Source organism: Corvus cornix, chromosome 6 (assembly GCF_000738735.6).
Source record: "Corvus cornix cornix isolate S_Up_H32 chromosome 6, ASM73873v5, whole genome shotgun sequence".
In the NCBI taxonomy this organism is placed as follows: Eukaryota; Metazoa; Chordata; class Aves; order Passeriformes; family Corvidae; genus Corvus; species Corvus cornix.
The window spans coordinates 6,986,162-7,010,614 of NC_046336.1; the positions used below are offsets into that span (position 1 = coordinate 6,986,162).

Here is a 24,453-nt window from a genome sequence, read left to right on the forward strand (position 1 = left end):
TACTATATCTGCACAACCTCTGGCAAGGACAGGGACACACGAGTTTAGGAAAAACTTCCTGGCCAAGAAGAGCTGTAGGAATTCACTACCAGTCTGATTAAAGCACAGGGAGAGGGGGTGGGGGGTGGCAGGCATGGCACAGTGAATTTCTTTTCTTATACTTTTGAATCAATTAAGTCACTTAGTAATCGGGATTGCACTTCCACAGGTTTTTTATTTGATTGCTGTGTGAATACTCATTGCTTACTTTGCTTTTGTTTTATGTTTTTTCTGATACTTACTGAAAGCTCTAAACCCAAATAAATGACAGGTTCAGTAAAAACTCAATCTTGCTTTTGTGTTCCAAAAGCCCATTCAAGGCTTCATAAGCCCCTCAAAATTGATTTTTGGAGCGCTGTTATTTAATCTGCCCTTTACAAAACTTTAATGCCTTGAGCAAATCCTTCTTGCCTTATTCCCACCAAAAGGCACTTTGACTTCACGGTAACCAGATAAATATAAGACAAAAAATGCAGTTCAGGCTGTTCCCCCAGTCCCTAGTAATTCTCTCACTTCTCTATTCTCCCTTTCTCATTATTGAAGAAAGCCTCCTGTGTAAACACTACTTTTTGTGCTCCCATGGTCTACAGACTTTTTCCCATCACTTGCTTGCTCTCCCCCACCTGCTAGATATGACTCATTAGTTTAGCTTTAGCTTTGCTTCACCTCTTCACTCCCCTAAGAATTGTATTTAAAGTTCATGGCACTGTTCTTATTCTCAGCATACTTTCTCTTCACATACCTAGCGGCACTGCAGATAATAACTGTGTAATGTTCCCTGGGCTCAGCGGCTCCAACTTCAATATTTTCTTCCAGGGTTCAGTCTTTAAAAGGAGGTCTGTGGCAGAGATGGCAAAGGGAATCTGCAGACTAACCCTGGGCCAGGCAATGGATTAATTCAGCCTTCTTGTCCGCTCACTGGCATCTGAACCACTGCCAGCCAGACGAACCTAACGCAGTGCTCCAACACCGCAGCCCTTGCAAGTGGAACTGGCTGCAAAGCAACATCCACTGCCTTTGCAGGAGGCATCTCTGCACATGATACCTCCTGAGAGTTTGCTGTCATTAGTTTACATGCAAAGGAGAATGCAGAAGGACATCAGTAGAACTGAATGCAGCGAAGTTCCTGTTCTGCTTTCGCTCACTGTGTATGCCTGGCCTCCAGGAGCAGATGGCCTGGATAGATACAAGCTGCTGTTGCTCGATGCTGTTGCTGCATTCAGAGCATTTGGGCCCAGGCTGCAAGGTGACAGGAAGCTTAAAACTGCCCAGTGTTAGGGGTTACACTTACCTCAACCTCCTTGGAAAGAAAAGGGTTCCAAGAGCTGATTTCACTGAAATTTTAGTATCAAATAACTCCACTATCCCCATTACTTTGCCTTTTCCTTGTGAAAAGTTTTCAATGAAAGAAAACCTGCTACTGTATAACAGCTTCCAACTAGAAAGAAACTAGTAATTACAGGTAGATAAAGACTGAAGTACTGGCAGTTAATACTGGCAGCAAGTATCTTGAAGTACTTGGTTCTGCCTTCCACATTATTTAGACTGTAATGGCCTTTAAACAATAATCCAGTGGTGATTGTGTTGTCATCCTTCCTCTAATGAAGTGTTTGTCTTTACCAGCTGAACCTTATATATGTTATGTTACATTAATTTTTTTGAAACTTTTCTATAAAACTCAGCCAGCAGAATATTTTAAAAGCTTAAATATCTTTAAAATATTTGCATTAATGTCCATATGGCTTATTCTTTTATTCTTCATTTGTCTGAAGAGACTCATGTGTTGAATGATTGACAGATACAAATTGTAAGGCAGACCTTGGTTTGACTGAAATCAGCAGCAAAACATTCAGTGACTTAGTTTTACCCCAGGGCAGGTAAAAGGCACTTGGAAAGCACTGTGCAAAGACCCAGAGGATTGTGACTCCAGCGACAGAGTGGCTTATGGGATTTTGGCTGCAACAAAAATTTATAAATAATTCCATCTCTGAAAGAAAAAAAGAAAAAGAAAAACAAAAGTAGTTTCTGCTGTGGAACAAATGTCCTTGTGATTTTTAAGAGGCTTTCTCCCACCTATTGTCCTGGTAAAGAGTGTGTAGCAGTTGGATATTCTGAGCAACTGTATGTAGCATGGACTTTCTTCTTGGATCTTGTTTCTCAAACATGGTTGCATTTTAAACTTTTTTCCCATTAAAACCTTTTAACCTTTTTTCACCTTGGGTGGTAGTTTTCCAGAGATGAGTCAAAATACTGGCAAGAGGAGTGTTTAGATAGTATTCAGAATTTTTGGATGAACGTTTTCCAGCTGTTTTCTTATTTCTGAACTGTCAGCGACATTTTGTTCAACGTTTAACACTTAAAATGTAATTTCAGTTTTGCTGTAACAGTAAACACCCCACAAAAGCTGTTTTGTAACAGTGAAAGTAATTATTAATGCAGAGATTTTCAATGTGTTGCTTTTTTATATGCCAAATAATTTGTGTGTATGTATGCATTCAGGACATCAATACATGAATGGTTTTGTAAAAAGTGGCTGGGTTTTCAGCCTGATTTTCAGTTGCTATCCTCTGCTGTGAATGTTGTAGCTATTCTTGACTTAGGCTTCTAAATGATAGGAGAATTATGCTGCCTTCATGTTAGATACACAGATAACTCCTATTACCGAGCTTATGGTGTGTCATAATGATGTCAAAATTACCAGTGAAGAAATAATCATCTCTCTGTATCACCCAGTTCAATTTCTATTGAAGTGTTTGGAAGACCAACTTGTTTCATTAAATACCAGCTATTCAAAAAGCTGAAGCTGTCTTGAATCGTCAATGCTATCACCAACGTAGCACCTTCTAATTATCATGAAACACTCCAGAAATCTGGTCATTGTTTCTCCAATTACATCCTTGGACGTGCAGCAGATAATAGACTTCGTAACCATATCATAGTAAATGCCTCTTCACATTAAACAACCAAAACACCAAACTTATGACTTAAATCAGTTGCAACGTCCTATCAATATTACAATTTCACTGAGAGAACCAGTACTTTGCACAGGGGTTTTTTTGGGTTTTGTTGAGTTTAGTTTTATTTTTGTTGTGTGTCATGGGTTTTGGGGGTTTTTTTGGGTAGAAATGCAAATCTGTCTGTTAAGAAAAAGTGGCAACACAGGGAAAAAAAACCCCGTACAACAAACCAAACAAAAATAAGCCCTTTCCATTTGGGTTCTATGAATGTTGTACTCTCTGTATATCCTGGCATATGCTAAGCTTTTAAATAAGTGTTTTGAAGTACCTTACAACAGTTTAGCTCCATCTGCCATCCAGTTTTTGCTCTAAAAGTGGCCAGCCGGATAATCTCCCATCTCACGAAGCAAGGCAAACTCCTTTATGCAAAATTTATTGCAAGGAGAAGCAAATTCCTGAAGTCAAATGGGCCAAATAGCTTGTTGACAAAACTGCCAAGGAACATATATACTGACTTTGAAAAATAGAAAAAAATAAACCCAAAACAACACATTCGGTTGCAGCCAGAACACAAAACCACCTGAACAGAATTTTCCACATATGAAAACAAGGAAATCTGGAAGCTGAAGCTATTTTAGGCTAATTGCGTTTTGTTGGGTTTCGGAGGAGCGGTACGTAGTAGCAACTGTGGGAAAACCACTAAATAGTTCTCTGTTTGAACCATCTGTCACGAATATGGGACATATGTTCGCTTTGTTTATTCAGGAGCCAAGTGGAAGCCGATACACTGCGCTCGGCCCCGGCCGAGGGCTGGACCGCACCGCGCACTGCAGGGATGCGGCTCCCGGCTCCGCGGGCGCGGGGCCCGCCCGCCCCACGGCGGCTGCGGAGAAAAACGGGCGGTGCTCCCGCCGCCCTGGGGTCGCAGAGGGACGCCCCGGGCTTCCCCCGCGGGCGGCGGGGCCGGCAGGGGGAGGCCGCGGCCGCCGAGCCCCGCGGAGGGCGGGCGGGGAGCGGGGCAGCCCCGCGGGGCCGCCGCCTCTCCCCGGCTCGCCCGGCTGCCGGCGGAGCCCGGTCGGAACCGCTCCCGCCGAGCGCCGGGGCCGCTCCCGGGGCGGCGGGGGCTCCGCTCCGCTCCGCTCGGCGGAACCGGAGCGGCCGCGCCTCCCGCCCGTCCCAGTTTTCCCTGGCAAACTTTGGCTGCCGGCAGCGCCGCACGCACAGCCCCCCCCCTCCGCCCCGGCGGCAACGCTCCGCGCAGCCTGCGCGGCCCCGCGCACCGCCCCGGCCCCGGCGCGTCAATAAAGTTGCGGTCGGGAGGGTGGAAGAAGCGAATTGCCCCGGGGGCTCGGGAAGCCGTGGCTCGGGGCTGCCAGCGGCTAGCCCCGGCTGCGGGTCCGGGGGCGGGCGGGCGCTGCGGGTCTCGTGTGTGCACCCCCCTCCCGCCCCCCGTGCGCTCTCGGTCCCTCCCTGGGAACAGGCGCTGCCCACCCAAGGAGGCGACCGGCGCTCCTGCCCCGCTGCCGCTCGCTCACTCACACACGCTCACACACAGACACACACACATATACCCGTGCGTGCGCCTCTCGCTCCCGCACTGGAGTCAGTGCTTGTGCCTGCAGGTTGCTCAGACCTGAAATCTAAAGGAAAAGCTCAGCGTTTGCGTCGCTGCTCCTGCCGCCGGTGGTGGTAGCGGTGAAGAGGAGGGGGGTTGTGGTTTGTTTTTTTTTTTTTTTTTGCTTGGTGGGTTTTTTTCCCCCCTTGAATTCAATGGATCTGAACTTGGAGCCTTTGGACCTCGGCGGTGTTGGAATATCTACATGCTGATCATCTTTGTTGTGACACATCAAGTCGTTTGGGGAAACCATCCGAAGACAGCAAGATGTTTCTCGTTCTCTTGTACTTCGCTTTGCCCTTAGTGGGTAAGTTGCTGGTGCCTGATTTCGGTTTGCACATCGCTTCATAAAGCAGAGCATAGGGTTTATGGGACTGGGAGCCTGATGGTTGTCAGTCTATTGTTTAGGCAGAACAGTGAAGTTTCCAGTAGTTTTTATGGCTCTGCCTCACATCAGTTAGCCCGGTCTACGTTTAAAGCTTTGTGAGGTTGCAGACTTCGGTACTTGCCTGTCTAGCCTCTTATTAAATTGGGTCCTCGCAAGTTACAGGGAAACTTTTCATTTAAATAAAATAAGGCTGCCTGGGGAGGGTGGGGGATGACAAGAGGCAGCTGAAGGATTACATCTTCACCTGAACCTGGCAGCATGCCCGACTGGTAGTGGTTTGCAGCCCAAACTGGTTTCCTTTCCACAGGAGAGGTTTGCATTTCCATCCGCATGTGTCTGAGGGAGCATGACGGGGGCACGATGGAGAGGAGAGAGTTAATGCAATTTGCTTTGTTCTCCTGCAAAAGCATCATACGTGGAGAGAGATGGGGAGGGGGGGAAGTAACAAATTCTACCTTTATACATATAGAATAAGAAAAAATGTGTACAGCCTTTAAAAAGTGACTGACGCAAAGACAGGCTAATATCAATCAGTGAGGATACTTATCTCCCTCAGCGGGTTTTTCCTGGATGTAAGTGAAATAACAGCAAAGCTCTTGTGGAAAGTGAGGCTGAATATTTAACCCCTCAGTTAAAATCTGGACTGGAACGCTGATTTGTTTCACCAAAATGGATCTATGGAATAACAAATTTTGTCAGGCACATTAACCCCTCTGGGTTTTCTTTCCTTTTTGTGTTTCCTCATAAATCAGCCATCAGGGTTAAAAAATACTGTTTCCTTGGACTCCCCCGAAAGTGGATCTAAGCCCATGGAAACCCTGTGTGCTTTTTCCTAAGGTGTAGCATGAAGCCAGGAGGTTTGCAAGGTGCTGCTCCTGGGGTTGGCTACATGTGCTGCGTGAGGAGGTGCCCCGTGCTTCCCAGATGCTTCTCTGGAGCTCGGGTAGAACCCACCCTCCTCCCTCAAAGAGCGTGTGTTGGTTTGTGTCTCCTCTCCATAGATGTACTTTTGTCTGCAGAAGTGAGCGGGCTGCCTGGAGGGGACCGCCTGGACTGCGTGAAAGCCAGCGATCAGTGTCTGAAGGAGCAGAGCTGTAGTACTAAATTCAGGACACTGAGGCAGTGTGTAGCCGGCAAAGAGAGCAACTTCAGCCGGACCACGGGCCTGGAGGCGAAGGACGAATGCAGAAGCGCCATGGAAGCTCTCAAGCAGAAATCCCTGTACAACTGCCGCTGCAAGAGGGGCATGAAGAAGGAGAAGAACTGCCTGCGCATTTACTGGAGCATGTACCAGAGCTTGCAGGGTACGTGGCGAAGCGCAGAACCCCCAGTGCAGGGTGCGGGTTTGCGCCTGCCCCTGAGCCCCAGCCGGGCTCTGACCCCGCAGCTCTCATTGTGCTCGTCAGCTGCCGCCCGAGGAGCCTCCATCCGCCCCCAGCGCAGCTGCGGCTCCGGTCCTGGGCTGGGAATGGACAGCGAGAGCTTCCTCCAGGGGACCCAGCTGACCTTTCTAAACCACAGTCAAAAAATAAGGGCACTAGCATGTGCAAGAGCCACAAAAACAGTAATTTGGAGACATTTTCTTCATAATTTTAAAACTCCTTAATTAGGACTCACCTAACAAGACCACAGGGCACTGGGACTAGTTTCTTAGCTTTTTTGGTGAAAGTTAAATATAATATGAAGAGGAGATTGTTTTAAGTAAAAGTTTATTTTTTCCTTTCCTGTATTTAGTAGCAGTATTCCCTGGACATGCTGAGGCATAAAAAACCCCAAAGTTTATGGGTCCTAGAGCATGTAGATGTGCCAGTTAGAAGGGATATGACAGTGATTGACTCAGGACTCCTCTGCTACTCATATTCATAAGGCAAATTTCCCTTAGTCTGCTGAGAATAGTCAGGTCCTCATATGAGACAGCATTTTTAGCCCTGTTTTGCTGTGGCCCAGGAGTTGAAGGTGCAGTCCTTCACTTCAGTGTGCTTTTTCTTTTTTTTTTTAGTTGCTTTTGCAATAAGGGAAGTAATCCCACATATCCATATGTGTTAATGAGTCCAGACATATATTTTTGCTAACTGTAATAATGGACATTTTGTGCATCATAAAAAGCTTCCCTTCCAACATCATCTTGTTAGAAGTGTTTTATACCAAAGATGCTAGTTTTTGGCTGTTAGCTGAGCTGCTCTGGAAAAGAGCTCTGCTGTTAATGCTGAATGTAGAGGAACATCCTTGCTACAACTTCTCTCCCACTGGAATGAGATGGGACAGTCCCTGTGATGTCACAGGCTGTCTTTGCAAATTATGACCTTACCCAGGGAGGAAGGAGAGAAAAGATCTGTGACAGGGACAATCAGCTCCTTTAGGTGTTTCTATAGCTAATTCTTTGAGAAGTAGCCATATAAACTTTTTAAATGGATTTAAGGGGAGTACATTTCACTAAGTAAAAGTAAACAAGTAATCTTACCCCGAATTCTTGTATAAGAAAAAAATGCAAATATTTTTTGTCCTTAGGAAATGACTTGCTTGAAGATTCCCCTTATGAGCCAGTTAACAGCAGACTATCAGACATATTCAGGCTAGCACCAATTGTATCAGGTAAGCAGACTTAAAATTCTTTAACTGATACATGATTTTATAATTGAATTATGGAACTTTCAAGCAGTACTCATAACTAAAAAGAAATTATAATGGCTTCCTGAATTTAGGAAGCTCATGATATAGTTGCACAAAAGAAAAGGCTAATTGGTTTTGAAGTGAAAGAGTGCTTGGCAGGATGGCAATTTGTATTCTTTTTGAGTCATTCTTGACAATAAATGCTAAATTTTCCTGTAGGTGGCAATCTGATTCCCTGTGTTCCCAATTTACAAATCATTTCCTTTTTGGGAATTTGGTCAGTGCAAGTTACCTCCTATTGACTTTACAGAAATCAGAAGATATATCTTTCAAATGTTTGCATAAGGGAATGCTTTCTAGTTTCATACAGTTCTGTAAAAAAAGAAAATTCAGAATTAAGGCTTGTCTTCTTTTCTGGAACTTCTGCCTTTTTAAAGAGCCTGTTCACAACTTTCTTCCTCCTTTTTCTTCCACCTCCTTGCCTTTTTTCTTGTTGCTGTGTGGCTGCCTTTCAGAACTTTTTTGTGGTATTTTGAATAGGTTGCTTGGCGATTAAACAATGATGTTTGTTCTTTATCAGCCTAAATTATACTCATTTGGGATCATATTTATTGAAAATATGGTTTTGGGGGGCATTCGCTGGTGTTACGGATTGGAATTTAATTTCTTTTTAGGAGTTTTAGAAAATCTTTTTTGAGGATGCAGTCTGTACTCTGGTCTTCTATTTCTTTAGCTCCATAAAACAAATCAACTATGCGTGGTACAGTGTGTAAGTTGGACAGTGCTGAAGCTGTACTTAACTGACAGGTTCTGGATAAGCATTAGGAGGTACCTCTTTAAAAGAAAGAAAAAAAAATAAAAGACCAGAGAGAGTGGCTTGACCAATTTTTAGCTGTACTTACACTTTTTAGGACTCAAAGTCCCATTAAAAGCCAGGGGGACTTAGATTGTTAAGTATTTAATGGTACAGATTTTCAAAGGCACATAGACACATAAAATGTAGATAACTGCCCATTGGGATTTTCAGAAAGGACTAAGTGATTTAAATAGGCGTTAGATGCCCAGGCAGTTTTGAAAATTCTAAGTGCTTAATGCATCTTTAGGTGTCTTAATGCCTTTGAAAATTGTCCCTTTAGTCACTTTTCAATATGTGACTTCAGATCCTTATGCCATACATCTTTTGAAAGCATTGTCTTATTTGGTGAGCCAGCCTGCTGGAGAAATAGTAGAGGGCAAAGATAAATCTCTGAAGAATCTTTATTTCTAATATTTTTTATTGCTTAAAACTCCAACTTAATATAAAACCAAGACAAAATCAGTGCAGAGGAGTTCCAGTCTGTTTTCTTAAAGTTTATGATCAGCCTGCCTGGGGCCAAATTCTAACCTACCTCAGCAGTTTTATGATCTGCAGAGAAATACCCAATCTGCTTTCTTCCTTTCTGTTATTTTTTTTAGATTCCCCATTTACTTGCAGAATAATTACCTTAAAGATGTAATTTTCATGTGCCTGTTCTGTGTGACAGTGAAGTAAGACATAGTTGCCAACAGGTGTCCATCCTACCACAGTTAGGTCTCATTCTGTGTTACCAGTGCACCCCAAATTGCTGCTCCCTTGGTCAAAAATTTCAGGCTTACAAGGATGGGAGGCCTAGAATTCACAGTGAGCAACAAACAGAAGTTGTCATCCAGTGGAAAAACACCAGTATTTGAAAGTACTGTCAGCTGAAAGAGAAAGATTAGCAAAAGCATTTTTCTTATTGTCATGGTTACTATTGCATGCTGTATTCTTTAAAGCTCTTCAGTCTTACAGGTTTTTTGCAGAGCTCTGCAAATACAACAGAACTTGGTAAAATCTGAGTAAAACGAACAAACAGAACAATCCCTGTTCAGGTAGCATTGACAGGTGTTTTGTAACTGGTGTTCTGCTAATGTGGACATTGTATTTATAAATGTTGCTGCATTGTTCACTCCCATTAAAGTTACTTGTGTGTAATTAAAATCAGCAATTAACCCTTTCATATCACAAAGCCCATTCTGTGGTACTGTGGGATTTGGTATATATCAAGTAGAATGCTCTTGCCCCCTTTTGTCTTTATTTTAAATAGTATAAAATAATCACAGTACTTTTCTTCTGTGGTATGTAAAAGGGGAAGTCAGTGGCTGAGATGATTGTTTTGTGTCAGATAAGTCTTTTGTAGTCTACGTAAGCCTAACAAATGAAGGACAGCTTTTAAAACCAGTTAAAGTTGATGTAATTCTATTCTGATAGATGTTCAAAATTGCTTCCCCTATGGAGACAGGAGGCTACAGTCTCTCTAATTCAAGCATCAATGTGTTGATTTAGAAAAAAAGTCAGGAATATATTGCTAAACCTGTTACTAAGTTTGAGTCTTCCCAGTTGAAAGACTGGGCTGTCTTGTTTTCTGTTTTGGGTTTGAATTTTCTTTGTAACTACTGTGTCAGACGTGGTGCTTCTGCCTCAAGGGTGTGAATTTCTTCCTGTTAATCAGCTCTTCAAATTGTTGAAGATTTGTGTGTTTTGGAGGGTAACAGATTTGGTTTAGTTTTTATGATGTAAAGATTTTGCTTAAACAGACATTTTTCCTTGAACCTTTACCATTTTAGAGAGGTGAAAACGTTTTAAGGCCATTGACTTCTATCACAACTACAGTAAATGCAAAATCTGTTGATTAGATTTCAGAAGTGAGTTTCACACTACATTAAGGAGACATGCTTGAATTAGTAACTTCTTAAAGCTATCTGTGGCTTTTTACTATCTGGAGAACTGTTTGCCTCTTAAATTTGTAATTTATTTGACATTGAGCCTTGCAACTGGAAGATAATGTTATTATTTTGGTATTAGCTGATACAGTGTAGTGGTCATCTTGGGCACATTGTAAGAAAATACCGTGCATAGAAAATGTAGCTGCACATACCTGTAGAAATACTTAACAAAGTGGTGTTTCTGAAATGTCTCTCATTTCAACACAAAAGGGAGAGCCACCAGATCTGAATAAAATGCCTTAAGCCACATCTGTGAAGTGGTGTAAGTAGAAAAAGTGTTAAAAAGGCTTGGCTATTTTTTAGATCAACGCTTTTAGGGTGACAAAATGCTCTCCTCCCACGGATTCACTTCTAAGTTGCCTGGTTGTTCATTGGCTTATTATGTCATCGTTATCTTTGTGAATCTTCTTTCTTTTACATCCATTACGTTCAGAAATAATCTTGAAAGAACAGGCTACATAAATCAGAACAGTTGTTAAAATGTGGAGGTTTTGCTGTTCATCTGTGGAGAATTGGTTGGTTACATGCTGCTAGTTAGGCCTTGCTTCTAGTTGGTAAAGCACAGGACTGGTAGAAATTAATTATTTTGCCAGTATTTCTTCTTAGTGTAGTAAATTGTTTTTGCCAAGTGCCTTGTGCATCGTTAACAAGTGAGAGAAAGAAAATGGCTTGTATGATTGTGTGTCAAAGGGACTCTTCCCTGATTCTGCTGTTCTCATTAGAGGCTGCCTGGTCTAAAAAGTCTGGGCATCTTCTGTCATAAAAGGTATGTGGAAACTTATATTTAGAAATGGGGATATTTTATATTTATTACGGTAAACTTCTAAATTAAAACCAAGAACTCAGTAGACAGCACAGCATGTTGGGTTTCTTGCTGGAGTGTATCATTCCACGTTAGAACACAGCACATGAAGTTACAAGGTTTGATTTGCACACTAAGCTGTAAATGCAAACAGAAACAAAATGTAAGGTGGCTTTTTACTGTATATACAAAGTTGAGACTGTAAAATTCGTCAGTGCTGGAGTCTCAGGAGTGCGTGTGTGCTGGTGGCTATTACACTCTTTCGGTCAGGTGTATGAGGATGGCTCTGGGTCTCCCTCTAGGATCTCTCCATTGCTCAGAAGGAGAGGAGGATGATCAGTAGTTTTCTCACCTTCCTTGGAGTTTTTCAAAGTCTTTTGGGCATCTTGAATAATTTATTCACAAATCACTAAGTCGATTGCAGGGAAAGTACGAATCCAGTGTGCAAAACACTCTATTGGGGATGTGACAGACTATTATAAGGGAATAGTCCCCTCTCCCCAGCATAAAACCTGTTCTGAGTATTGATGGCCACTATTTGCCTCCTCCCTGTTACATTTTTCTTCTCAGGGATGGGGTAGAGACATCACTGAGAATGAACTGCAGATGTTTCCTTGGAAAAGTTGCCATCAGCAAAGGTGGAGGAGGAGCGTTGGGGCTTTTCAATCCGAATTCCCAGGATTCAGAGAAATAGAGCTTCCTTGTCTTCTCCTCATAGTTTCTCTTCCTGCTATTCTGTAAAGAGGGGCTGTAGAATTAGAACAAGCTGTGTCATAGTGATTAATTTCCCCCAAACCTTCAAAATCCCAAAATTCTTTTAATCAAGAATGGAGTGTTTCCTTATTCAGTTTTGTAATTCTTGATCTGATGTAAGAGCTGTGTTCTGGGTAGCAGGTCCCTGACACTTTAATTATTATTTACTTCTTTTTTTCCTACCTGGTAAATGACTTTTCATTTGTAGAATCCATGTATGGCATTTTTTAGATTGTTTATCAAAAAGATAAGTTAGAATCTCTCTCCTAGCCAAGGCATTCACTGCTTTTTCCTTTTGGGGTTTGTGGCGTGTGAATTAGTGGCTTCTCCCATGAATTAATACTGTATGACATCTCCAATTCCTATTGCCTAAGGCCTCTAATCCTGTTTCTGTTCCTAAATCTGCGTGCATTTCAAATGCCATGTATTTTTCTAATTTAACACTATGTCTTTTTATGAAATTTCTGTAAGATTGTTTGAGATGCCACTTTTCTACAAAGGCCACCTAATTTTAAAAATATTAAAAATGTTGATTTCTCTTGACACTTAGCAATGCTTTTATTAGGTCTTAAACCTCCATATTGTTGCTGCTTAGTTAAAAAAAACTGAGATACTTCATATTACTTACCTTATATGTACACCCGAGTTGATAAACAATAAACCAGATCTTATTAGGTTAATAGGAGTCTTGCAATCTGATTCTGTTCCCACTGAAGTAAGCATAACATATCAAAATCTTCTTATTTGATTATGATGTATTCTGTTTCCTCTTGTAATTTTTTTTTGGGCTTTGTTCTGGTTTTCTGATGTGAGGTCGAACCTTTTGATAACAGAAAAGTAAAAACTTCGTATATTAAGTTTCCATTAGATTGTCACACACAACACTATATTATTCTTTATAAAGTAATGCATTAAAATAATAGCCCTTGAACCAATATTTAATACTGGTTTTACACAAATCCAGACTAACTCTATTTTCCTCAGTGAGAATTTGTGTGCTGTTGCAAGAAAAAAACAGACAAACCAGGCATCTATTTTAGCTGTGTTTAACAAAATGAAAAAAGTTTGACAGAAATAAATCTAAGCATGTACAATGTTTGTGTTCTTTGACATTTCTGAGTGCAGATTTTCCTTGCAGAGACAACTAGGCAGATAACAAGTTATCGAGGGTGCATAGATACCAGTTACTGATTTCCACTTCTGCATTTTTATAATCAGATTGGATTTCACACAAAGGAAAATCACTTTGGTGACTGTTGGCTTGCAGGAGCTCTTTGAACATCCTGTTTTCTGCATTTCTTGAAGCTAGATCTGGTTATGAGAGGGGAATTAAGTACCTTGCTGAAGTAACTGATTGGCCTATAACGGCAGCGCCTGTGCACTTTACCTTCAGCAGGATCATGAACAGGCCTTGAAAATAGAAATATGTAAATATTCTCAGTTTAGTCCATGTTGCTTTCCTTGGTAAGATTACTGGAACCTTTTTGCTAATTTCTTTGAAGAGCTGTAAAACAGAAGAAAAGGTCTTTGTTCCTCAGGTATTTAAAATGCACAGCTTTGAGCAGATGTAGTGCTTCTGCTTGTCCCAATAGTCTAGACAGGCTTTGCCAACCTGTTTCAACATGAGAAACAAGATGAAATGTGTTCCGTGGAAGGAGGAGGCACCCGATGATGCAACAAAGCATTTATGTGTGAATATTCAGCCTTTCCCTTAATGCCAGGAGTAGTAAGAGAGAGCAGTTAGAAGTCTTGAAGGAAACTCAGAGTTGGGCAGTATTTTCCTGAAGCCTCGGAGGAAAGTGTTGGGATAGAGCTGGTTGAACAAGCATGACCAGGTACTTTGTTACCAAATATGATATATTCAGTGAACCACATATTTTCTGGAGTAACATCTTTGGAGAATGGAACCTGCCATCCCTTAGTCTGTAGCTTTGCAGGAAAGCCTCACTTACGGTGTGGTGGGTCAGATGTTAAATGAACAAATATGTATGTGCACTCTTGGGCAGCAAACTGTATTCTTGCTTCCCATTACAGGGAAGCTTTTTGATTTGCTTAAGTGCCACTTGAGTTTCTCTGAGGGAGGAGCAAAGCACAGAGGTACTGCCAATGGTGTTGGTGGGATTCTGAGGAGAGATTAGATCTCTCCTGAGGAGAGAAGCAGAATCAGGTTAACTGTTGGGAGAGGCACCACCCTTCCAGTGATGTGAGCAGGAGCAGGCACAGGCTGCTGGGCACCTCAGACACACAGAACTGGCTGGGTCCCCTGTTTTCTCAAGTATCTGCAGACTGCAGTGTCTCAGGGGTGAGGGGTGGGACACACTGAGCCTGCTGATGGAGCAGCTGGAGGCGTGATGTAGTGAGAGTGAACAGAAGCCCCGTGGTTCATGTGGTGACCTCTCTGTTGTCACTGGTTCAGTGATAAAGGTTGGTGTGAGGGTGAAAGAGAAGACTGCATTGAGCAGGCAGATTTCCATGGCAGCCTTCCTTTCAGGGCTTCCAAAATGCCTTTTCTAAAGCTGTTTTCGCTGGTGAAACCAAAAGAACAGCATCCTGCAGCTTACTGTCTCTTGATGGCACAGCAAGGTACAGTTTATGGCAGGCATTTTGCACCCTGGCTCTTTACATTTTCAGATATTTTTAAACTTTTATTTTTTTTATAACCCTATTTCTGTTTGACTCTCAGGGATAACTTTGACAGTCTTGGAGAAGCCAGTGCTATCTGTCAGGAGTTGACAGAATGTTAAAAATGCTAAGAGTAAAAGGCTTGTGTGTGATGAAAAGAAATAATGATTTCTGGATTGCAAGGCAGATACTTATTTGTGATAAGTATCCAACATTTGTTATTTTAAGATGTTTTAACATTGTTTTAACCTTAGAAAGGAATGTGTTTACAGCTTTGATTTTTAGAAATGTGCCTGGTTTTGTTCATGAAATGTAATTCTGTAATTTATATTATTTTTGGTAGTATTTTTATATTCTTGCATTTTCCATCGATGAAACTAGTGCATCAATAATGCTGTCAGTATAGTTAGAGCATTACGACAATTAAGTTATTTTTGGAACAATTCTTCAGTTACTATGATGCTTTGACAATTTTTGTAAGTGTCAGGCTATTGTCCTGTACAATCTGCACTCAGCTTGAAATTTAATGTGAGAGAGGCATGACACAAAGTAATGGCACAGAGATAGCTCTTTCTGCATAGAAATTTGCAGAAATGATAGGTTGTAAAGAGACTTGAAGGTATCAAACAATTTGAGTAGAAACCCATAAATAAAGATGAATTTCAGCATTCAGTGGTTATATGATTTTATCACTGTCTGATGTCCATAAAATGCATCTTCCCATTAACATTTTGTCATGCAGCTGACAAGGTTCAGAAATGTTGAAAACTTCCATGCTTTTCCTTTTAAATTCTGCACCCTAAATTCGGTACTAAAGCTCCGTTCAGCAAACCCAGAAATGGCTGTTTCCTTGTTTCTCCTCCACTGGAGACAGCACAAGGATTCTTCCTGCAGTCCCACAGCCTCCACCCCAGTGCAGGTGTTTTTTGTGTTTAGCTCTGGCAGTCAGGCTTGTGCTAACCACTGCTGCTTCCCTGAGCTGAGAATCCCAGCTCATTCCTGCCTTGATGTACCTTTTCCAAAAACTGCCTTCCCTTCTTTGATTGCCAACTTTCCTCTCGGTGTAACTCCCCCATCAAATCCCCTCCAGCTGCAGGACTTCAGGGGTTTCTTTCTCTGTCACTGCAGCACAGAGTGGCTCTGCTTTCCACTTCTGCTGCTCCTCAGAAATCTGGTTGCAGTTTTTCCCATTCCTTTTGTGACACGCTTGTCTTCGCTGTCCTGTCTGATGTCTTTGCTTTGCACCCTTCTCTCCCATTCTTCAAATCCCCCAATGCCTCTCTGTCCTCCCTCATCCAGGACTTCTGGTGAAGCAACACCTTCTGTGTTGCTGCAGACTTGTGTTAAACTTAGCTTTTCTCAGCATTCTCCTAGTCGTTCTCTCACCCACCCTGTAAAGAGTTTGAGACGTGGTTTGCTTAATAAAAGGAATTGTTCCTGACTGATGGAACTAACAAAGCCTGAGACCTACCTTAATCCTTCATCCCCTGGATGCCCCCACTCTTTGCACAGAGTTCCTGTCTCCTCTGCCTGTGCAGTGACCTCTCCATGTGCTCCTTTGTCCTTTCCCTGGTCCTTAGTTCTGTCCCGCGCCTCTGGTCTGTGGGGCAGCAGGTGCTGCAGCTGGCTGGGTGCTAGACCTGTGCTGAAGGACTGTGGGTCCCCACTCCCTCTTGGAGTGGCTCAGAGCCAGAGGCACGCCTGCCTTGTCAGGTCTACTTGGGTCTAAAACTGTGGTTTTTCATAAAATTTGTAAGAACTTCATATTCATTCCTCTGTCAGATTTGTTCAAGTATGACCTATGGGTTAAGAAATCACTGGGAGCTGCAGGGTGTGGAGAAGATAGAGACTAATATTTAATTTACTTAGATTTCCTTGAAAAATTATGATAAAAAAAAAGCAAATACAGCTCCTGTCATATCCCTAAGCATTAGACTGTGACATATCTCATCTTATTCTAGTCTCATAAAACATCTCGTGTGTCATGCAAGTGATATAAATAAACATGCAGTGGACTTGAAACATACAGGCAATTAAGTGCAGTTGATGGCTGGCAGTTGTGTGAGATAATTGAGCATCTCAGGATTCTTGAAATGGGAAATAACTCATTCATTTAGGTTAGTTGGCATGCAGATTGTTTATTCAGATTTAGAAATGAAACAGAAAAGAAAGGAGCCATCCAAAAGCTGTTATATATGAACACATATATTGCATTTGACTCTGGATGATACCACATTGTGTTTACAAATGACACTGCACTTCGTAGAGTAATTTTCTTTTCCAGATGGAATATTTTTAGGATTAATGATTAAGTTTTGCTGATGTTTGTTGTCGTATGGCCATAAACAAAGTTAAGTTAGGCAACCACTAGCATTTGGTAGTAGTTCCAAAGAATTCTTGCCTCTTGCAAATAGAGTAGAATGTATTCTCTACAGCAGTGGCTTTGCATTAATGAGTGCTTAAGCAGCAGATTAAAATGTCTGTATAAAAAATAGGTTAGGATTATATAATAACACAAGTCTGGGATATTAATCACAGTGAAGATGATTTTATTGAGCAGATTAGATGCAATTAAATCTCAACTACAAAATACTTAAATACAATACCAGATCAAAACCCAGTCCCTGCAGCTTTACTTGCTTTCCTTCACACCTACAGGATCAGCACCTGACAGAAAAGTAAATTGTAATTTTTATTGTTGTTCATTTTCTGTTGCCACGGGAATGTACATCATGTTATCCATTAGGCCCCAGACAGACATGTCTTTTCTCCACATACACAGTTATGAAACAAGACATGATTGAAGACAGTGAGGTGTTGGCTGTATTTGAAATTCTATTAGAAATTGATGAATTTGCTTGTCAGATTCCTTTAAAGGATTGCATGGATAAGAACTGCCTATAGTAGTCTCATAAGAAAAGTCATGAAAATTACAGCTTTAAAATCAGCCCATATAGACTGAGAAATTGTGTCAGTTCTTTCTCTCATGATCTATTACTTAATTTTATTCTCCTAAACAGTGAAATAGAGACACAAACTTGCAATGGTTGGTAACACTCATGACCTGATGAAGTAAACTGATTTGATCCTCTGAGAGGTCAAACTGTGTGTGTTTCTAAGCAGACATTCCCCAAGGCTGCTGATGTGTGAGATGTCTCTTCCCCTTGCCAAACATCCCACCTTTGCAACAGAAAATTAAAGGAGACTTGAAAAGAAATGTGGTGTGTTAATGTACGAGTCTTGTCTATAAACTGGTGTGAGAATTGTTGAACACAGTGTTTGGTAATGTGTTTGGGTGTTTTTTAAATTTTTGCACATTTTAAAAATACCTACATAGCTCTTTTTGGGTTGGGTAGAAAGTAAATTTATTAACTCTAGCAGTGTTAATGTTTAGGGAGAAAGGCCTACAATGTTTTTGAATTTGGTAAATAAAGAACTATTTGAATCTGACTTGGAGCTTCATTTAGTTTTTTAATACATTTCTGCTGTATAGCTAAAAATATCTTATCTGCATGCCCTTGACCTTTCTCTGAGAGCAGTGGGAAGATTCAAAAGCATAAATGAGAATAAATTTAGAATTATCCTATTTGAAGAAAAATGGTACCAAATGCTTTAGCTCTCTGCAAACTGGACTTCTCAGTCCTACATGTCCAGTCTGGCAGAGCAGAGCAGGGCACCCTGCTGCTGGACACAGGTTCAGGTAGCCCTGGAAAAGGGAAAGTAGTTCATTTTTCATTCCCTGCTCAGCCCTTCCCCTCTTTGCAGGAGGTACCAGCAAAGGTGCCAATTATAAAAGTGATTTCTGTAGCTCAGTTCTCTATCCCTGAACATGCCCCTTTCACCCCAGCTTGTTCTGTGTAGCTCCCCATGCAGCTGTGGAAGTATTTTCAGTCATTACCCTCTCGGGCTGTGTTTGAACTGGTGACTCCAAGGTGAGGTTGTCAATATATTAAAGACATCGTTAATGGTGTAGCCACAGCCATAAATGGTGAATAGTTGTGATGTTTGAGCTTTATTTTTCACTTATTAAAAATGTGTTGGTGTTTGGGTATCCCAGACATTTCAGGGATATTCCTGAAAGCTGGTGTCTTGTTGTGACACCACTGCAAGCAGCCACTCTGCACTGCTCCTACCTGCTTTAAATCACGCACTTAAGTGGGCAGAGAATGGGTGCACTTGTGGAGCTGTCATTTTTAGGGCTTAGGTAGTGCACTGCTGGGCAATAATTATACAGTCTGATAGCAGCTTTCATTTATGCTAATTGCAAGTAAGCTTATAAATCCCTGAGATTATTAAAAAAGAAGTTATCTACTTCCTGTTGCAGTAAGTAAAGGATTTAAATGTTGCAAACTTTTGGTCCTGCCTTAAAGAGGAAAATGTCACCATGAAAATCTTCTCAATATCAACACTCTGCTAGGCTAAGAAAACAGGAAACCTTACTCTATTTTGCCTTTCAAAGTCATGTTTGTAGCATTGCAACTGTATATACTGATTTTAATAATTATTTTAAATTAACTCAGTGTTTAAAATATGTGTTTAATCCTACAAAGACATAATAAAATTAAAATCATACTTAAAAGATAATCAATAAGTGACTACCTAGGACATGAACAGGAGGAAGAAGTAATTGATCTCATAAATGGCAGTGTTTTCTCTAGAGTTATTTTTAGTAATACCTTCTGAAAAAAAAAATCACAGATTTCTGTAATGCAGGCAGTATGCAATATCTAGTGTAGACTGTGAAGAGAAATGTAATTTGCAAGTTACAGAACAAATTATTCTGTTGTAAGAAGAATAAAATAGAGCCAATAGTTAGCTCCACTTGAGCAGTGAGGCCTGCTAATTGAAGGACTGCATTGTAAGAGTCAATATTCAGGCTTGTAGAATGCTCAAAGTGACTAGTTCCTGTCTTTAGCCAGCCTGAGAAATACAATAAATAATTCTGGACCTGACTGTGGTAAGAAGAGCTGCTTCCCACTGCAGCTGTCAGAATGGGAGATGTGCAAAGTGCTTGTAATGGATAGATGGCTCTTCTGTCTCCTGAGCAGGTTGTACTTCTTCTGTGGCAAAGAGTGTTGCCAATAGCTTAGGGTGACAATTCATAATGTTCCTAAGCACAAATGCTACATGTTGAACAAGATCAGACTCTGAAGGAGCATGTCAAAGAGAATTAAGGTTTAGCACTTATCCTTCCTCGTGACTTTCAGAATTTTAAAGGTATTTCTAATATTTGAAAAATGTTTAAACTCAGAAAACCTTGGTATTACTTTACAAATCAGCTTTTCCCCAGATTGTAGCTGAGTGCAGTCATCTAATTCTGGGTAATGACTTTCTGTTGTGTGAAATGATCCAATAGCAGCAAAGTATTTTAATAAAATTCTAGAAATTACTGTGCATATTTGGAATGATCTATTATACTACAACAGGAAAGCTAGAAAGGTTTTTTTTTTAACAGTGTTAACTTCTCAGATGTGTATTATTAAGGTGCAATAAATGTATTATTTTGTTGATTTTTAAAGAGTCGTGAAAGTATTAAAATACATCTCTAAATCACTCTACAGCTACTTAGAGACAAGGGTTTGGCTAGCTGCCCAAAGTGTTGTACAGTAGGCATCTGGGAGGAAGAAAAGGTTTCTTTGAGGTATTTTTACCACTGGGGGACTCCTGCTGTTCACATTTCTTTCGTATGGTTTGAAGCACTCCGGATTTGTTTGAAATGATTGAGTTCACCTGAAAGGTGGGGGGTGTACTGGTATTTGCTGTGGAAGATCATGCTCATTTTAATTGTCAAATGAAGTGTTTGTCTATTTCACATTATAACACCCAGGTTGTTTCTCTTTGCATCCAGCACCAGCATAAGAAGCTGTGAAGTTGCAGAGGATGTGGCTTTCATTCTCTTGACTGTTTTATCCTTACTTGTTTTAAGACTTGAGTGAATAGGTGCTGACAGGACTCCAGCTTTTTTCATATTAAATGTAAAAGCACAACTAATGTATATTTGGTATTCACAAGCACTCGGAGGTCAGGAAACTTAAGACCTGAGCTTTTTCTCTCCTGTACAGTTCCTTTCTGACATGGGCTTGAAACTGAATTCAAACACTCCTTTTCCAGGATGTGGTATCAGAGTCACAGAATCTCCTGAGTTGGAAGGGACCCACAGGGGTCATTAAGCCCAACTCCAGTCTCTGCACAGGACACACCAAGTGTCACACTGTGTGCCCAAAAGTGTTGTCCAAATAATTCTTTTTCTGCCAAGCTTGGTGCTGTGAGCACTGCCCTGGGGAGCCCATTCCAGTGTCCAACCAGCCTCTGGGACAAGAACCTTTTTCTAACACCCAACCTAAACCTCCCCTGACACAGCTTCGGGCCATTTCCATGAGCCAGTGGCCCCAAGATTAACTCAGTTGGTCACAGCATGGTGGTAACAACACCAAAGGTTTGTGGTTTGATCCCTGGATGGGCCATTGACTTAGGAATCACACTTGATGATCCTTGTGGGTCCCTTCCATCTCGGAATGCTCTGCAAAATTGGTGAAGTGCTGTACCAGTGACTAAGATCACCTTTACTGATGTAGTTAAAATCTGACTGATACGTGCATTACAGGGAACGTTAAGGTAGAAACACATCTTTAATTCTGGCCCTCACTGACTGGACAGTTTCTTTTCATAAATCATTCAACAGCAGGTTTACTGAAAGAAAGGTTAGGAGGCTCATTATGTGTAAACTTCCAGACATTTCCCCAGAAATAGCTCTTTTCCATTGGAAAAAATGCAGTTATCCTCTCTTTCCTGACTAGTCTGTATTGGTTGTTCTGTGAGACTGCGTTGTAGTTCCTGTTAGGAGTTTTCAAAACCTTCACTGGTTGCAGTTTGTACTGTACAGGAGCTGTGTGAACATTTCTGTTCACAGAGCTGACCAGCAGTGTGCAATTTGTGACGAGCCAAATGTTTCAGTTCGTAATACAACGTGGTGCCCTTAAACCAGAGGATTTTAGCTCCACACGTGTTTAAAGGCACTACCATCATAAGGCCAAATATTCTCAAAGCAGTGTGTTGCTGCTGTAACCTATATCACAGTTTATTTCCTGCTACAAATTCTTCTGTCTGTATCTGTTGCCTCACAGTGAAATCAGCTCAAGGACATGAGTTGGTAAGAAGCAAGGATGCACAAGTTCCATCTCACATCTGGCATTCAGAGGCCATTTATTTTATTAGAGTTAATAAAGTGAATTGCACTTTAGATAGACAATCACACCAAAGCTTTATTTAATAAAACAAACATGGAAGAACCAAGTTGGATTTGCTTCATAAGGAAAATCTGTCTTTTGTTGTTTAGAGAATGTATCCTGTGATGACTGTCATACAGCATTAATTTTTATGCTGTACTTAGAATTTAAATACCTGCATTTTTGGCAGTTTCTTTTCTGCACTGGTGACAAGAAAATGTTGAATAATCAATTGAAATATATTTTTAGTGAAGTAACATCTGGAATGAGGCAGACAAGTAGAAGGGAAGAAGACAACATCTTGTGTGCGAATAAAACTAAAATGTGTCAAACTCTAAATTCGAGAGCTTCAGGTAGTGTAAAATACATCTATAAACAGAAAATCCTCCGTTTGTTTTCACTCTACTTTCATGTGTATCAAAAAGCTACTCCACTGAGTACCAAAACTTGAAAGCTGGCAACATATTCCTGGAGGAGAGTGTGTAGTGCCTCTGTTTGCTGTTGCAGAGAAGGAAATGACCAGTTTGCTTTCTGACGTGGCAGAATTCCACAAACTCTGGTATTATGTTATATTCTTACACAATCACTCCTAATGTGTAACGAAGTATAAATGTTCTTCTGTTTGTTGTTTTCACTCATTGTCAGCTGGCTGCTAATGGGAAACTTGGAGATCCATCATGGAGAAATCAGGTTATACCGACACCAGTCAAATTGTCGCAGCTATTTTGCAAGCTAAATAGTACTTCTTAAGGGCACTTGGCAGAGGGAGAAAAGTGACGTTTGCATGTTTAAACCTGTTTATTTCAGCAGGTCACATTGTTATTTGAAGAATATATTTTGCAGTAATTAAGTAGTGTGCCAATTACTTCTTTTAATTACAGATTATATTTTGTTTGTGAGGGTAGTATCAGCCACTGTGAAATTGGCTTCTCATTGTTTTTCCATTCATGTATGGTGGAACACTGGAGCAAAATACATTTTGTACTATTCTGCTGCTTCATCTGGAAAGAATTTGTTTTAAGCTGGAGAACCCATATTCAGAGCATTAAATTATGACAAATATGTTTTATAGTTAACTGTAGCAGTGTTTTCTCTTGCTTTTCGTCACAGGATACCATTTACATTCTATTATCAGGATCTCATTATGAGTACTGTAGGCCCTCTGCTACCATTGAGTCTCCAGTTGTTTTCCATCAGAGTTGAATCAAAATCAGCTTCACTGGATCAGATTTTTAGTCCCTCCTTGGGTAAAATTTTTTGCTAGGATCACATGGAGCTTTCCCAAGCAAACTGCAGGATATAACCACTCTCAACAATGATGGAGCTTTATATATTCTAGGTTGCAAATACACTTTGTCTGTGGAACCTTGGGATGTTTTGATTAATTGCATCTTTTGGAATTCCATATGTGTGTTGTGCCTGCTTTATTCACACATAAAAGGGACGCAGCTATTACCTTCCCCCTAAGTTATGTGAGGAAAGAGGGTTGTGTTTGCCTTCTGTGATATATATCTAAGCTCTGTAACATTTAAAAAAAATATTTTTTCAGCCTTTAGTCTAATTCTAAATGTTATTTTTTATTAGTCATGAAAAATATGGATTAAAAGCTCTAGTTTTTATGTAGGCTTTTAGGCGGTAGTCTGACGCCTCTGACAGAAGATCTTAGGAGATATGTTCCACAAAACAGGGCTTGTTCTTGATAATTATTCTCACATTATGACTACTGCTTCTTTGCTTTGAGCAGCCTGATAAGGAGACTACATCATGCAGGGTCAAGAAAATTCCTTCCAAGTACAGGAGATTTTCCATGTGGGTAACTCTTGAACTTTAAAGCTCTTTAGTTATTTACAATGCACAGAATGTTCCATGCTCTCTCTTCCACTGATAGAAGTTCATCTGATAGTAGCACATGTGTGTCACTGCTCAATACTTCACTTCATGATCTCTTGTCTCATATTGGTCAAATCTCAAAGACCCTTTTAGACACAAGACAGGTTTTTATGGAGCACTTAGTGTCCTGTTTGTGATGTTTGTCATGCATCTTGTGTGTATTTTGAGCACTGCTGTGATCATCTTCTGGCTCTTAAATTGGTATTCATTTCAGGAGAGCAAGCAAGCTGTAGACAGTTATAGTTTAAAAGCTATATGCCTTGCTCTATCAGGAACAAATAGAACTGAGACCTTGTATGAAATTCATTCATAAAGGTGATGCCTGAATTTATAGAGCAGAATTGGTAGCCTTATGTTTTTCACCTGCACTTCATGCTACAGATGGAGAGGATTATTTATGTGGAAAACTCAGTTTATAGTTCAGCAATCAGATAGCAGACGTATTTTCCTCTATTGCCAGAACTTCAGAAACATCTTGTCCTGTTTGTAAAACCATCTAGTTTATGAAAGTTAGAAGGCTCTGAAACAGAACATGCTGCTCATATTTGTAAAGTAAGCAGCTGCTTGATCCAGAGCTGGTGCTCTGGGAGAGCTGTATTCCCATCTTTGTTTAATTGATAGTGTTGGCACTTTTCATGCCACCACTCTGAAAACACTGCAGCTTAGAAGTCACTCTTGCCTGGCTTTATGCTGGCACACACCCAAAGGAAAATTAAGACAGCTCTCCCATGGCTGCTTCAGTTCAAGATGCTTTAGTCAGCTGAAGT

General features: G+C 40.9%; 1 protein-coding gene across 1 annotated transcript in view; it reads left to right on the forward strand.

The window, feature by feature from the left end:
* Positions 1-4,359: 4,359 nt before the first annotated feature.
* Positions 4,360-24,453, forward strand: part of GFRA1 (GDNF family receptor alpha 1) — a 137,403-nt gene continuing 117,309 nt past the window's right edge. The window contains 4 exon segments of the mRNA XM_010408555.4: positions 4,360-4,867; positions 4,870-4,918; positions 6,001-6,303; positions 7,508-7,591. Coding sequence (XP_010406857.2) covers positions 4,817-4,867; positions 4,870-4,918; positions 6,001-6,303; positions 7,508-7,591 — 487 coding nt within the window. The 5' untranslated portion in view covers positions 4,360-4,816.